This window comes from Brachyistius frenatus, unplaced genomic scaffold (assembly GCF_029030835.1).
Source record: "Brachyistius frenatus isolate BFR_SWC_R1_liver_20210118 unplaced genomic scaffold, ASM2903083v1 Contig_166, whole genome shotgun sequence".
NCBI lineage: Eukaryota > Metazoa > Chordata > Actinopteri > Embiotocidae > Brachyistius > Brachyistius frenatus.
Window position 1 is genome coordinate 803,825 of NW_027210765.1, and position 16,504 is coordinate 820,328.

General features: G+C 40.3%; 1 protein-coding gene across 1 annotated transcript in view; it reads left to right on the plus strand.

Annotated features, from left to right (window-relative positions):
* The window catches only part of pcxb (pyruvate carboxylase b), a 285,890-nt gene that overhangs the window by 225,874 nt on the left and 43,512 nt on the right, over positions 1-16,504 (plus strand). The window contains exons 15-17 of the mRNA XM_069717004.1: positions 5,936-6,157; positions 12,442-12,598; positions 15,601-15,841. Of these exons, the coding sequence (XP_069573105.1) occupies positions 5,936-6,157; positions 12,442-12,598; positions 15,601-15,841 (620 nt within the window). The remainder of the gene's footprint in view (positions 1-5,935; positions 6,158-12,441; positions 12,599-15,600; positions 15,842-16,504) is intronic.

Here is a 16,504-nt window from a genome sequence, read left to right on the forward strand (position 1 = left end):
ACTACAAGTACTAGGATGATGCACTCAAAATGGTCCAACAACAAACAAAAAAAAGGATGAAATGCTGGACACATTCCACCCTAAATGGTTGCAATATTGGCTGCGTAGAGGAAGGGGCGGGACCACAGACAAAGAATTTTCAATGAAGGCGTCTGAGGAAGCTGCCGCTGTTCTTGAACACCACGCAAAAGTGTTTATTTTTCACCAAGTACTACCATACTGCTCCCGTGATCTCTTGTCATGCTGAGTTTATTTCCAGTCAGTGCAGAGCGGCAGTGTGCGATTTGAAACAACACTACTCTGTAATCATGCACTACACAAGTAAGAGTCCTAAAATGTAAGAGCACTATTTCTTCTTGTACCAAGGGAAGTATGTCAACTGGAACACAGCACAAATCTAACCAAAATACTGTCATGGTGCTGTAAGTGTGAGCTGTGGAGAGAGCATTAAGTGGATCTGAGAGAGAGACAAAGTGTGACACCCAGGTCCTTTTGTACTCCTGGGAGACTGGGCAGGTGCATGGATTAACCCCGCCTACCAGGTACCTGCCAGGAAACATAGACAGAGACATGGAAGGGAAAAACACAGTGGGCCGGCTAAGGCCGGAGAGTGGTCACAATATAATGATCAGATCAGATCTTCTCACTTTCACTATAAATTATTGTGAGGCTCTTTTTGCCCTTTTTTGTTGTTGTTAAGGGTGCAAACTGGCAGGCATTTTTGCTGCTGCTCCTTTTTCACAGCAACAAAATAGTCAACTGTATCAACCTGACGTGTTTATCAGCGGCCTGTTCTGCCTCAGCATATACGTCAGCCCGTTTCTCCGTGCTCGCCCGCCACTTGTCTTACTTATGCAAATATTGTGTCGAAAGTCATCACGTCTGCTGTACATGGATACGCTAAATCACACAAACGTATACAACACTCTATAGACTAACACCCTTTGTATGGGTGCCGCCCCTCACTTACCTACTGTAAGCAGCTGATGAAGTAGTTGTATGCAGCGCAGGCACGCACAGAGGCATACCTAAAGCCTAGTAATGAGATTTGTAATGTGCTTATATCCTTTCTTTCATTCAACGGAGGGATTGAGAGAAGAGAGGGATTAGGCCTGTATTATCACACTCTGCAGAGGGAGGGACGGAGGGAGGCACTAGGACAGGGGCAGGGAAGGAGAAAGGGGTTATGAGAGGAGAATAGAGAGGACCTGGACAGTGGATAATCCCTATACATACACAGGAAATGGTCAGGTGAACATAGTGCAGGTGTGGAGATATGGATAGATAAATTAATTGAGATAAATGAAGAAAGGAAGGGACTATCGCTGTGTAACACCAATAAATAGAATTTTGCAAAATTTTAAGCTTCCTGAAATATTGCGGAAATTGCTTGAATTTGCATTCATTATTTCAGTCCAGGAGAGACTGACTGTCATATCTCAAAATATGACATCTAAATATAAAATGTCGGAGGTGTTCCCCTCACACGGAGGAGAGAAGGAAAGAAAACTCTTCCTGAAAGACGAGGCGATGGTGTCTTGACAGAGCCTGCTAAGTACTCAAAGGCCATTATTTTCTAATTAGGATTTGTAGTCTGAACCGTTCCCTCTGAAGGCTGATTGCTGGTGGTTCATCGATGGTGTGGAAGTACACCTTGTTCCAATTATTGTCTGGATTTATTTAATGGAGGACATCTAGAGGTTAATCACCAGATGCCTCATAGCTAGCTCTAGGAAGAATGACTAATAAAAATGACATACTCCTTTCCACCACCCAATGGTGCACTGTATTTCCATCCTTGGGATTAAAGCAGAGTAGTTTGTAGTATAATAGTATAGACCAAAGTAAAGACTCACAGGCTTAATGCCTTAAAGTTTCCTTTTTTTTTTGTCTTTCTCTGCCTGTTTCAGATGCTTTCATTATCCATCTTCAAACAAAGCAGCTTTGTATTTCTGACACTATTGTTTAGGTGCAAACCTCACTTTTTAGACACTTTTAAGTAGTCATAAACAGTCTTAAATCTGTTTTTCTGAAACCTCAAGATACTTTGTTCAGGTGTGTATACAGCAAACCTTTTTCTTTCTTTTGTTCTCTCACACTTCCCATACTGCTATGTGGAGAAAAACAAATGCTGTTATTGAACAACACTGCCAGTCAAAAGTTTTTCACCTGCTGGTATTTTAGTTAGTGTGGTCAATTATTTAACTGTTTTTTTTTCCTTCAGGGGGAGAAAAGGATACAACCAGCAGCACTTTCATCTTTCAAGTCCACGTCTACCTGCTTTTAACTAATTTACTGTTCCAGCATACCTGACTTTAATAACGCACTAATTAGCAGTCTCTCTGAGCTCTGTCAATTAAAACATCCTCAAACACAACGCTGCAGCACAGTTAACAGACTTTGTGTTGGGCACATGTCAGCTCAGAGCAGACGCCAGGCGAGTCGTTTTAACTCTGAAATGAATAAAGGAGCACCTCTAAACGCCGTGGCTCGCTCCATCTAGTCGTATTAGCTGGCCTTGAAGTGCCGGAGGAGGAGAGCTGCAGCGTGGGGAGAGGACCAGGCAGATGAGCAATGTCAAGGGAAGAGGTATGAAATGATATCAGCGTGGCAGTCAGAGGGAACACAAAGAAGCCGGGTAGAGCGAGGTTAGGTGTTTTCAATGCAAATGAGGGGGTGTGTTTGTGTTCAAAGTGGGTCAATTGTCAAGCACAACCACCACTTGGGACTTATGTCTCTTTACTGCTTTTTTGAGCTGCACAACAGAAAACAACAAAAATCCACTCAAACACTGATGTTTTCTAGGAAACTGTCACATGCATAGGGTATTGGCACGCATAGCTACTACAGTCCCAATACACACGCCCTCATTTCTTTCTTCTCTATTGTTTGGAGACACGTGTCAAAGACAGCACAAAACATAGAGAGCAAGTTTATAATACTGCAGGAGTGTGAGAATTAGAAGGTATGATTATTTGCGTGTGTGTGTGTGTGTGTGTGTGTGTGTGTGTGTGTGTGTGTGTGTGTGTGTGTGTGTGTGTGTGTGTGTGCGTGCGTGCGTGCGTGCGTGCGTGTGGTTGTCCCCTTCCCTCGTCCTCTGTATTATACACAGATCTCGATTAGTTTAAATGTCTGTATCTATTAACTTCAGCAGCACGACTTCGCAGAGCTCATCTAGTTGGCTTGTGTTCCTATGAGCTCATTTTATATGTCTGTGTTCGTGTGTGTTGGTATGTGTGAACAGATGTATCTATATCTGCTTGTGTGTGTGTGTGTGTGTGTGTGTGTGTGTGTGTGTGTGTGTGTGTGTGTGTGTGTGTGTGTGTGTGTGTGTGTGTGTGTGTGTGTGTGTGTGTGTGTGTGTGTGCTGTTCATTTTGCTTAGGCTGCCCTTAGAGACAATTATAGCAGAGATCATTTGTTTTCAGGCATGAGGTCCAACAATAAAAGGTCAAGAGCAAATATTCAACTACGCAGAGAGAGAGAGAAAGCGGAGGGTTGGAGGACATCTAAGCAGCCAGATAGTACCTCATTAACTAGTCTAATTGATTGATGATTGTACACAGCACAGCAGAAATAGATCCCAATTCTGCTTCCAATATTCTAATGCCTCAGGTTGTGCTGGTGTTTAATTGCAAGGCAGAGAATACTGAGAGAAAGATTAGAACAGAGGGCTGGTTTTTGCAGTGTTTAACTTATTTGTTTTGAGGACCGCTCAGCTGTAATAAACTGGGAAGGCCAGTATTTCTCTTGGGGATTCAACAGCATTTTTTTATTCCTTTGTGCGGATGCTTTTAGCAGTTGTATTATGTTACAATACTGTCTGACATTAAAGTCTTGTAAGCAAACCAGAAACACTCATCTACTGCCTGCATGTCCAACAGCCTTCATCCTGGTTTCCTCAGGGAGTCGAGTCTGCAAGTTTTCAGAAACACACTCAATGGATGTTTTGTGGTTTGTCTGATTCTAGCTCATCTGTTTACTTGCATTATTCATCTTTTTTTAAACCCCTGCTAACTGCCTGCCTCTGTGACAGGAAATGTTGTTCCACCACTTTGGACCACTTTTTATGTCACTCCGTCTCAACAGTTATTGGATGGATTGACATGAAATTGCATACAGTCATTTATGGTACCCAGAGAATGAAGCCCTTCTGATTTCAGTGATCCCCCTGACTTTTCCTCATGCCCCCTACAAAATGAACGGTGTTATTTTTCACGATCTTACTTTTCAAATGGCGACAACATCAGGTTAACATTTTATTTGTACACAACTCAATGACTAAATACTGTATTTTATGTTGAGCACTAATTAGCAGCTGTTAGTATAGTATCACACTGAAATAAGACGGTAATCAGTGTAGACATTAGACTTACTCAACTTTAGCATTTGAATGAAGCACCACTGTGTCCAAGTACCATATCTATGTCTCTTATTTTTGTTTTGTATTCCTTGGGATCGTCCCGATTGTCTGCTGGATATGCATAATGGTTAGTTTCAAGACTAAGGGTTATAAGTAGAGCTGCTATAATTTGTTGTTTAATCAATTAGGTGATAGACTGAAAATTAATTGCCAGCTATTTTGATAATAGATTATTTGTTTTAAGTCATTTTTTGATGAAAAAGTGCTAAAGTTTCTGTTTCCAGCTTCTAAATTGGAATATTTTCTGGTTCCTCAATTATAATAAACTGAATATTTTTTGGTTTCGCCTTTTTAGTTGGAACAAAACAATACATTTAAGGATGGACCTCGGGCTTTGGGAAACATTGGTTAACATTTTTCACCATTTTCGGACCCAACAGCTAATTGATTAATCAATAGATAGATCAATAATGAAAATTATCAGTTTTGCTGCCCTAAACTGTATATAATACAAATATCCATCCCACTATCCATCATCTATACAAGCTTTATCCTGTACTGGGTCATGGGGGGCTGGAGTCCCAGCTGAGATCACATCACAGGGCCTAATATAAACATTTTATGGAAATATAAAATATTAGTCGTAATTTAAAAGGCTTGAAATATACAGTATCATTTTATGGTAATCCATCTGGTGCTGCCTCCACACTTTTGATAATCGACTCCACAGGATATGCCATACCAGATTTGCAACAACATGTCACCACTGATTGCTGCTGTTATGTAACTTTTGGGACCTCAGAAAAGGGTCACAGCCCAAACAACTCGGGATTTAGAAATGGCGTGAAAAGTGCAGACAGCAGCCATCCAGGAACCAGTTCGCCTTCAGCTGGCAACCACTCAGCACCAAGCACAGTCACTCGAATATTTTGACTAATTAAACGATAGCTGCTTACTTTATATAGAAAGCCGCGGCCATATGAGTCACTGTCAGCGTAAGCTATCCATTTTCACAAATCGGTGGGTGGTGTGTCCAATAATCCGGCTGCTGAGCTTATATGCCTGGATTCTTTTATAGATGATGTCCTGAGCTGTGGGCGATGGGAGCAGCATTGAGGAGGAGGGTGGGGGGGAGGATAGCATCCACCTCATTAGCAGAAGTTATGACAAGTGCCACACTTGTTAACAGCATCAGCTTGCCTGCTGTCTTGTTAAGTTGGTGTAAATCATTTCTCTTGTCACACTTCAGCTGTGTCAAAAGTCAATACACATCTTACGATTGGACACATAAAGGGGTACTCACACACAGTTTCTTCTCCATCCATTCAAACACTATGGAACGCCCTTAACTGTGTTTGCTTATCTGTCATCTATATGTTTGTTTTTATAAAATTATTCTGTGAATAAATGGGCTGATCATTATTGAGTATCTGTACAATGTAGTTCAATAGAAGAATTCCTCTAACACCTGATTTCTCACGTGTATATAACCAGAAACCTTTTTTCCCTTTCATTTCTCCTCCTTCTCGTCATCCTCATTAACTTTCTTCTTTGTCCTCTCTTTCACTGCTAGGCGAGCCACCGTTAGGTTTCCGTGACGTGTTGCTGCATGACGGTCCCGAGGGATTCGCTAAGGCTGTTCGTGCCCACCAAGGTCTGTTGTTAATGGATACCACATTCAGGGACGCTCACCAGTCACTCCTGGCAACCAGGGTTCGGACCCATGACCTGAAGAAGATCTCGCCATTCGTCAGCCACAACTTCAGCAACCTTTTCAGCTTGGAGAACTGGGGAGGTAAGCTTCCTTGTGTTCGATGAAGTTTGCATTTAGATAGAGCCAGGCTTGCTGTTTCTGGTCTTTATGCTAAGCTAATTGGTTGCTGCTGGCTCTGGCTTCATATTTACTGTACAGGCATGACATACATACATACATACATACATACATATATACATACATACATACATACATACATACAGACAGACATAGTATCATAGTAACATCAAAATGGCTATTTTGTTCCCTAAAACGATTTCTTTAAATCAGGGGTCTCCAACTCTCTCTTTTTTCCCCTGAGAGTTACTTAAACAAAATAACAGTGTACTAGAGCTACTCCTGTTTAGTAACATGTATTCACATTGCTGAGCTCCACCCAAACCAGCTGAATGAGCTTGTTTTACGTGAATAATGACAAATTGATACTTAACACACATTTTGATTCACAACAACTTAAATGCAACAGCACGTGCATGCTTTTTTCTACATTTATATATGTAAAAAAAAAAAATGCTTAAATCTACTCTAAACCTGTCGGGGCTACTGGCAGTTCATGAGCTATGGATTGAAGAACCCTGCTTTAAATGATAGGGGGAAAGAAGAAGAAGAACAGCAATAACACGCAACATGCAGAAGGGCAGTACATAGTGTAAAAGCAGTGTGAAAATGCAGAATGCTAATATTTGATCTACTGCAGGCAGCCATGTAAAGAATACCAAAAATGTCCTTGTTCTGATGGCTATAATGTCATTTAAATCCCTTTGTATGTGCTCATCCATTTTAACATGTCTGAAGAGCCATGTCTGTACTTACCTTCCTCTCCCCACTCAAGCCGTCAATCGGTTCCAGGTTTCATTGATCACAGTGATTGTACTTCTGTTTGGGCGATGAAAATCATGTGTCATTGAAATATATATAGCTCATTCTTTTATCTCCTCTCCCGTCAATCAGTCTTAAGTAATTTCCCTCGATAGACAGTGAGTGTACCTTTTGCCTGCTCTTCAATGAATAGAGAAAATCATACATTATTGAAACTTCTTGAGGGATGAGAAGTCTGACAGTGTCCCTGTATAATACACAATTACTCTCAAATTGGGAAGAGAACAAAAAACGAGGCCAGTTATCCACACCTCTTGATAATGGTCCTTCAAGAAGTTCAATACTGGTTTCAAAGCAAAGAGTAAATTCATTATTCCTGTTTGAACACTCAGGATACATTCATTTGTGGAAGTGATATGCCCAGTGAACCTCTTGAGGTTGAAACATTTAATTTAATGCTCAATTATATTAAAATTCTCAGAGTGATTGTGCTTATATTACGTGGAGTGCTTTGAGTAGATCAGAAGAACAAACATAAGAAGTAAACAGAAAAAAGGCTGTTTCAGGCTCTGTTTCAGCGACTGTGCTCATCGTTGGATGCTGGTTGAACAAAGTGAATACAAAAATACAGACACAACAGAGAGCGAGTATCCAGTGAAACCTCTTTGGTGCGGCAAACCCTTTCTGAGATTAAATTCCTCTTGGTAGTAGATCATGGTGCACCAGTTAGAGGGAAGGCAATATATTTCATTACTGTGGGAGAGCACTTTGAGCAGATCTCCCATTAAGCAACTGTCTACTTATTTCATGTTTGAACAGATAAAAAGGTTACAGCAAAAGTAAATTATTGAATAGATGTTACGATAAAAGGGTCTTAAACACTTCCTGGGCTCGATCGCCCAGAATATTGCGATGCTAGTATGAGACTGCCCCAAGAAAAGATGATAGGAATCCAGTTTAGCTGTGTTTGAGCTGTTACATTAAAAGCAAATCTTTGAAGGGAGATTGTGGTGAATTTGGTGTGTCCCTCTGGAAGAAATTGTTGGATAGGTGCCAGAGGAGCCCCTCGTCCGTGTCTCATGATAGCATGTGAACCAGCTGGGAAAGAGGAGAGGACTTTGATTAAGGCCCATAAATACCTTTTTAAGATTTCATTTTTCTAAGTGCTTCCAAGTTACCAACCAGGGCCATATTAAAATATGATTTACTGTTATTTGCATTCATCCATAACACAGCCTTGCTGATAGCTTTACTTCCTACCACTATAATGCAGCGACTCACCAGGTTTGTACACAGTTCCCTGGGGCCATTGTGTAGGCTTTTAAAACCAGTGGTAAATCTCTTTTCAGGAAAGAGCACAGGGGGAGCTTTCTGTCAGGTTTTTTGTGCTCAGGAGACTGTGCTTAACACTCAATAAAAGATAAATTGAGTCATTTCAATCAGGTCTAGGCTACAACAGTGAACATGCCATTTCAAACAATATGTGATCAAATAATGCAATCACTTTGAATAATTGCTCCAAAACATTTAATTATTTCTAAATGAGCAAACAGTGTGTGTAACACCCTTAATTTGGGGGGTTTGCTGCAGTAAAAGCTTTGAATGAACTGCAGATTAATCTGGTGTCTGAACAGTGAAAACACCTTCTCTCCTAACTTCTAAACTCTTTCATAAAGTGCTAATCTTTGAATTGCAGTGGGAGTCAGCCTTAGAAATCTCCTGTCAATGAAAGCTGTTGAACTTTAAACAGGCTTTCGTTTTCATAAAGAAGTTAGAGAAGGCGAATATATGCTCGTCGACAGCAAAGAGTACATCATTGAAATCAGATGTAAAACATGAGTTGGAGAAATCAGAACAACGCCTGACATAATGATTCTGTAATGGGCTGATATTATGAGCCGAGGAGCACGAGATTCATTTGTCTCTCTCAGTTCAGAAAACGTGTGATCGTGTGAATCGCAGAAAAGAAATGCAATATGCTAGTGGATCCTCTTGAGGCATCAGTGGTTCCTGCATGATATGATTGTGAGTCAGAGAAAACAGAGTAGTACTTTCTCATAATTATTTAAACAGTTAAAGGCAGAATAATTCCTAAAGAGATATTACCCTGAAACTTTCAGCAGTATCATAATATATTTGAATGAGTCTCTTCCTGTGCATATTAATAATGTGATGTTAAGTGAGCTAGTTAAGTAAGGAACAACAAAGCCTTAAGAAAACAATATGAATCTGCTGCCAAGCTTTTTCACACATTGCGTCTCAGCAATAATTTCAATTTTATGTTTTTGTTTCTGTATCTTACACACAAGAATAGTATAAAGACATTGTCAGGATTAGACTAAACGTTCAATCCCCACGTGGGGATGTATTTCCTTAAATTATGTTACTCTCCTGTGGAACAAATTGCCTGCAGATATCAGGGAAGCTACCTCAGTTAATACTTTTAAAAGACAGCTCAAAACATATCTCTGTACACCAGCCTTTAACTAGTTACTCTTGAAGCTCTCTTGCACTTGCCGGCACTTGAACTGCCACGCCTTTAAAATGCATATTACTTATTTTATATTTTCACTCTATTTGTGTTTAATTGTATGCATTTTATCTGTTCTCGTGAATTTTATCGGTTCTTATGCATCTCATTTCTTTTCTATATTTTTTAATTCTCCTTTATATCTGTTGTTATGCCAAACACTGCATTTAATTATCTTGCTGTGAAGCACTTTGAGCTGCATTACTTGTATGAAAGGCGCTATATAAATAATGTTTATTGTTATTATTATTATTATTATTATTATTTTGTTTTGTTTAATTTTTAAGAAGGGCATTATGAGAGACAAAGTCTAAGGAAACCAAACCAGTGTACATGTTTGAAAACACTTTTGCTTTTTGGAGTTTTTAAATTTATTAACTTCTTTTTATTAACTTTTTTTTTTTTTTTGCAGATTATACGCTTTCTTTCTTTTTATATATGCCATTTTCTTTGTTTTCTTGACCTCCCTCGTCAAAACTATTTATGTATGGGCCAAGTTTAAAACTGAAACCTGCAAATCCCATAATGCAACTCAACTGGCTCTTCTTTTAGACCATTCACACCTCGTGCTGTAAATGCAGACATCTTTCAAATTCTTGACCTTCACTTCAGCACAGGTTTTTTAATTTTTTTATTTGAAGTCTTAATGCAAATCAAAAACTTAGTCATATTGTCTCAGACTTAAAAATGTTTTCCCCACAACAAAAATAGATGTGTATGTAAAATAGGTGCAGTGCCCCTTAAATAAAAGGGTGTTGTAATATTTAAGAGTATGTCTGTCATCTTTAGGACAATATAAATATTTTCCCCATCCTCACTGTTAAACTTTCTTCATTCACCCTGTTTCTAAGGAGTTCAGATTCACCAGCCGTGCCCTCCTCTCGTTGGGTTGTGAAACACAAATTGAACCACCACGCCTTTCAAAAGTTCAACTCCATAACATGTCGGACAGTGACAGCTTGTAGCAGTACCATTAAACAGTTCCTCATGAATCCCTTGATGATCACAGGAGGATAACTACTGTACCTCTCCTGATACCAGCTCCCTATACAATGCACTTTTACGACAGTGATCAGAGATGTAATATCACACTCGCCTGTGCTCGAATAACCAAAGTAAATTACTAAAGGGAGAGGACCACGTGAATATTGAACGCTGTTACCCTGACACATTGTCCCTGTGCAGGAATGTTTTTGTTTTTGAGTGGTCTTAGATAGGGAATATTGCTTTCACATGTTTCAGCTGCTTAGAGGCAGAATGAATCATTGAAGAGATTAAGCCTGTGAAAGCCCTTTGAGGATTAAGTCCCTTCCTGATATAGCGTTCCTCCCGACACCACGGAAGATACAGTAAAATGAACTGGGTCACATAATGTATCTGTATATGCTGCCTCCTATCTGCTTCACACTCTGCAAATTTATCAGATGGAAAGGCGGAAGATTCTGAATTGGTGCATGTGAACATGTTGGGACGCGAGTTCATCCGAGCAGTTGTGTAATCAGAGTACTTTTGTATGTTTGAAGGAATTTTAGCTTCTTGGTAAAGGCCAAGGTATCACCAGCATGAAAGTGTGGACGGCACAAAGGTGGACGATCCAATCGGGAGGGGGGGAGTATAATCTACGATGATTATAAAAATAGAAATTGATCTGATGAATAGGCTCCAAACTTTCACAAAATGCTGACGAATGCAGAGAATTAAGTGTTCATGTAACTCAACAATTCTAATGATAGATATTAATTAATCATTTGTATTCACTCAAAGGCCTGAGATAATAGTTCTGTTTACAGGACTTTGGATGGAATTAAAAGTTTGGCAATATGTGACTGAACAAAACATGTTATTATTGAGTTGTATATAAAATTGACTCATACTTTGCATGCTAGGAGAAGATGTCACAAGTCTATATATTCCTGCAGCACCTTGGCCAGGCGACCCTTTGCCCCAAAACAAGTGATTTTTCTTGTTGAGTACATTGCAGACTTCATGGTCAATGCATAAAGGGCCCATCTCCATCCCTCCATCTGATTTATTTTGGCTCACATTCACAGCAGATTGGAGGCTCCAAAAATGAGGCAGGTTGCAGCCGAGCCTAATGTCTTGCATGTGGGACCAGCTGTCAGTCTTCATTCCTGTTATCAAATTATTAGAGAAGATTGCGCTGTCCCAAATGAATTCCTCACTCATCATCGTGTTTTGATATCTCACGTGCAAAGAAACATTAATACTAATATGTTTAACATCAGATAGGATTGCTTGGGAGTCATTTCCGCCCCAAACTATCGGTTTAAGAGATGCTGACGCAAGCTAAAATCCAAATCTTTGGGATTTTTTTTTTTTAAACTGATGAAGAGAAGCGGGTTTTTTTCCAGGGCATCCCTCCTGCTCATAAGAGTCGAGAACAAGCAGTTGTGCTTAGTATTCTCTCCGTGTCCAAATGTGTGAGTGCTCAGAAAATGGAATTTAATGATGACAGTGTTGGATCAGCAGAATACCACTGGAGGCTTCAATATTTTCTGGCTGATATGATAAACGGGTATGAGAATGACTAATCTACTCCCCCAGAAAGGGAAATGAGAGATTGCTATCGCTTTTTTTTTTCTCCGCCTCTTCCACTGTAACATTTCTTAGATTTTAAAGCGACTTTAAAAAGAAATGATGAAAGTGTGAGAATGAACAATAAATGTGCAACTATCATCAGATACTTTATTTCAGTATCCATTATTGTGTCCTATATATGTGTGTGTGTGCTATCTGTGTGTGTTTGTGGGTAATGGGATAACTTTGAAATATTATTGTTGTTTGATTTTCAAATTGAGATCAAAGTTGGGGTGACAGATGAGACTGGAGATGAAAGCTGAAATAAACCCCAAACTGTGTGTGTGTGTGTGTGTGTGTGTGTGTGTGTGTGTGTGTGTGTGTGTGTGCGTGCGTGCGTGCGTGCGTGTGTGTGTAGGTGCTACCTTTGACGTGGCCATGCGATTCCTATCAGAGTGTCCATGGAAGAGACTCCAGGAGCTGAGAGCTTTGATCCCAAACGTTCCTTTCCAGATGCTGCTGAGAGGGGCCAACGCTGTGGGCTACACCAACTACCCTGACAACGCTGTCTTCAAGTGAGAGACACACACACACACACATACAGACATATTTTATCATGCCATTTTTCATCTTAGTTGACTTCTAAAAGGGAAAGTTCGCCACTTGATGAATTGAAGGAACACCTTCCTCATCGTGTGCTACAGTTAGTTTTTTTTTCTGCCAGCGGAGCCGTGCTGGCAGTGCTTCCATCTCCCAGGATGCGTTGCGCTCGAGCTCCTCAAGCCCAACCCCCAAATTCTTCATTTCTCTTTCCCAAGTCTCTCCACTTGTAGCTCCCACTCAACAAAAACATGAGCAGCAACTAGATGATATTATTAGCAGAGTCCAAAGGGCAGGAAAGAAGGTGGTTATTTATCAGGAAGCTACTGATCATATACTAGAACAGCACAAACAATACAACATCATTTAAAGAATGCTTGTCCAATATTGCTGTTTAATACCACCTTTGCCCACTATGCTAGCCAACACACAGTGTTAGGTGACAAAAATCCTCACACGATGGTCGTCTGCCCTCTCAGGCCTGCTGGTTTTAGTTGTCTTTTCCAGTTTATTGTCTGTATCCTGAGGAAGGTTTCCAGCTGACCGCTGACCAGGTGAGGAGAAAACTGTCATGGATAGTAATGCAGACACAAACTTTCTCAGCCAACACACTGTAAAATATATCCTCGTACATAACATCCTGCGCACTTGTCATTTTCACTGTTGGAAATGTAGTTGGTTGCAGTACAAGCAAAGAGAACGAGGTTTTATTTCGGCGGAGCATCCAAAGCACAGACCCCAGGAAACCCAGAGTTGGAGACTGGAAATCAGCCTGTTGTTCTTCCTTTAACCAACTACATCACTGTACATGTGACATGATGGTGCTGGTGACCGGAAAAACAGATTTAACTGCTTCCTATGAGATGGAGAATTTATTGAGAAATGTATTGCCCCAGCTGACTTAATTTCCCATCAATGCTTCCAGGACCTCCACATAAAAAAAATGTTTGTTTTTTTTTCAAACAAATGAGTCTGACCATAAATATGTACTTTTTTTGTTGTTTTATTTGATTCCAAACTATTTTCAATAAGTGTAAGTTAGACTCCTACGTCCAAGCAGACCCTTCATAACACCGGAGCAGCTCTGTCACTTCTCCTATTTCGCTTTTTAATTTTTTTTTGTATTTGTTGATGCCGTTTACATCTTGTTGCCTTTCATGTTCCTATTAGTGCGACCTACCTCCACAATAACAGCTGCACATGTAGCACAGTTGCTTGATATATCTAAATGGATACGCTGTACAGTTTCTATCCACAAACTACACAACTCACACATTTAATCAGGTCAGTTTGGTTGATGTGTTCTTGTTGTCTCTCACCATGCTCAGTAAGTTACACGTCATTGATACAGATGAATACTATTAATGCACTTTGGGCCATAAATACTGCCATGCCTACACACATGCATACACACACCACTTTCCAAATGGATTCCAGAGCTTCACCGGTGATGTAGATGACTCTTATATTTATATTTTTATATATAAATAAAATGTGTATATACACACACACACAACAATACACAACTGCAGTCAGCTGCACACACAAACATGGACAAGGACACACACACACACACACACACACACCTATAAACACACAAAGTGTGATTCCCCTCACCTCAAATAAATTAGTAGTGGTTAGTTTATGACTAGTCCAGCTGTCCCCTCCTCCCCCTTAAATCACACACACACACACACACACACACACACACACACACACACACACACACACACACACACACACACACACACACACACACACACACACACCCCCCTATCCTCCCTGTTCCACCCCCCCACCCCCTTCTCAAGTCTATATTATTATTTTTTTGCTTCCATCTCAAAGCAACACACACTTCTTCTGTTTTACCTCCTTCTTTCTTATCCACACTGCTCTCCATCTCTCTCCTTACTCTCGGTGTCCCATAGGAGCAGTGCCATCGAACATTTGCACATCATTGTGATTAATGGCTTTGATCTGTTTGGCCAGCTCCCTCTCCAACCCCCCACCCTCTGTCACTCCCTAGCCCTCGTCGCTTTCAGTGCGGAAGCTCACAGCCAAGTGACCTGAGTGTCTTCATTAACTAAATCAAATCAAAGTGTAATTCCATTTCATTTAGTTGATTCAAAGTTCATTTTACAGGGTCACAGTACAGTGAACTCTGCAGAGAGAGAGCTGTAACATTTCTAAAATATCTAAACTGCCATGGAGGATTGAATGGGTCAAATGATAGCCAACTACATTTTCTTTGTCACTTTTTTTGTCGACAAAAAAACTCAACTTTCTGAATTGATGCGTGAATAATAATCTGAGTTAGATATGTAGGACAGTGCAGTGTTTTTGAGTGGGAGCCAAACAGCACACCTGAGACAGCACTTGTATACATTGTACTGTATTAGAAAAAAAAAAATACGACTGAGCACACAGATGTTGGACTGGCAATCCTCTTGTGGCACAAATAAACACACTCACTATGTGTGTCTGTTTATTCGGCAAAACAAAAGCTCTCAGTGAGGGTAAATATTGTATTCACTGTAACACAGCTACAGTAAGTACTCACCCCAGTTACGAAAAACCTGATTAAGATACCGTTGCCAAGGCAATAATAGGAGGGATTTGCCAGTCGCAGCTTGGATAATGAGGCAGGTACGCATCTATCTCCGGTTATTGTGGGCTCCTGCAGGCTGTGTAAGCTTCATGAAAATAGTGGGAATATTCTATTTATTCAGGTACAACAATATTTCTGAGCGGCGATATGGAGACGGATATAAACAGCTTATCCCAACTCGGATGTGCGCTATTATCTGGAGTACACTGTGCATGAAGACAAACTCATTAGATGTGTGAGTGAGACTGTGTGATAATCTCGCGGTGTACAGTAGTATGTCTTGACAGCCTCCCTAACCTGATTTGAATGCAGGATTTAAAAAACAGTACCATAGGTGTTGTCTGACAACTGTGATTTCTCCTCCTCCAGGTTCTGCGAGGTGGCCAAGGAGAACGGCATGGACATCTTCCGTGTGTTCGATTCCCTCAACTACCTGCCTAACATGCTGCTGGGGATGGAGGCTGCCGGAGCAGCAGGCGGCGTCGTTGAGGCCGCCATCTCGTACACGGGAGACGTCTCAGACCCAATGAGGCAAAAGTACTCCCTGGACTACTACCTGAAGCTGGCGGACGAGCTCGTAAAAGCTGGAACCCACATCCTATGTATCAAGGTGAGGAAATAACAACAGGATGGACGATCGAAGTGTTGCTACAGAAAGTCTCAAGATTCTGGCACTTGTTTGTTTGCGTCTTTGTGGAAATCCTGCAGTCTGCCACCAGAATATCATAATAACACACACAAAAAAAGAGACCTTGCAAATAATCACCTTGTTTGGCCTCCTAAAAAGGCTGTACACTCTGAGTATGAGTGCATTTTTTTTGTTCACTTGGTTTAATTCAGAGTGAAACCCATTTAGCTTCACTTATTCCTGATAAATTACCACTATTAAATCATTCGAGCAAACTGTAGTGTGTGAGGTTGTTATATTTTTCTCACTCTGCTTTAGATATAATTACCTGTACTACAACAACCACCACTTCTTCTAGCTTTATTTTTTTATTACTATTGATATGTTTGGTGCTATTACGACTCAACTGGCAGGAAATTAGATGATATTCAGCTGTAAATACAAAAAAGGAAAAATTAACTTTCGAATTAAGAGTTTCATTAATGTATCATAGTGAAGTAAAACACATGCACGGATTTGGACTAGCATTTTGACGAATAATAATCTAAATGAATACACTGATAATACTCACAATAAATTAATTTCTTTATCCAGGCATGACAGAATATTTTCAGACAAGAAATTATAAATTCCCCCCTAACATAG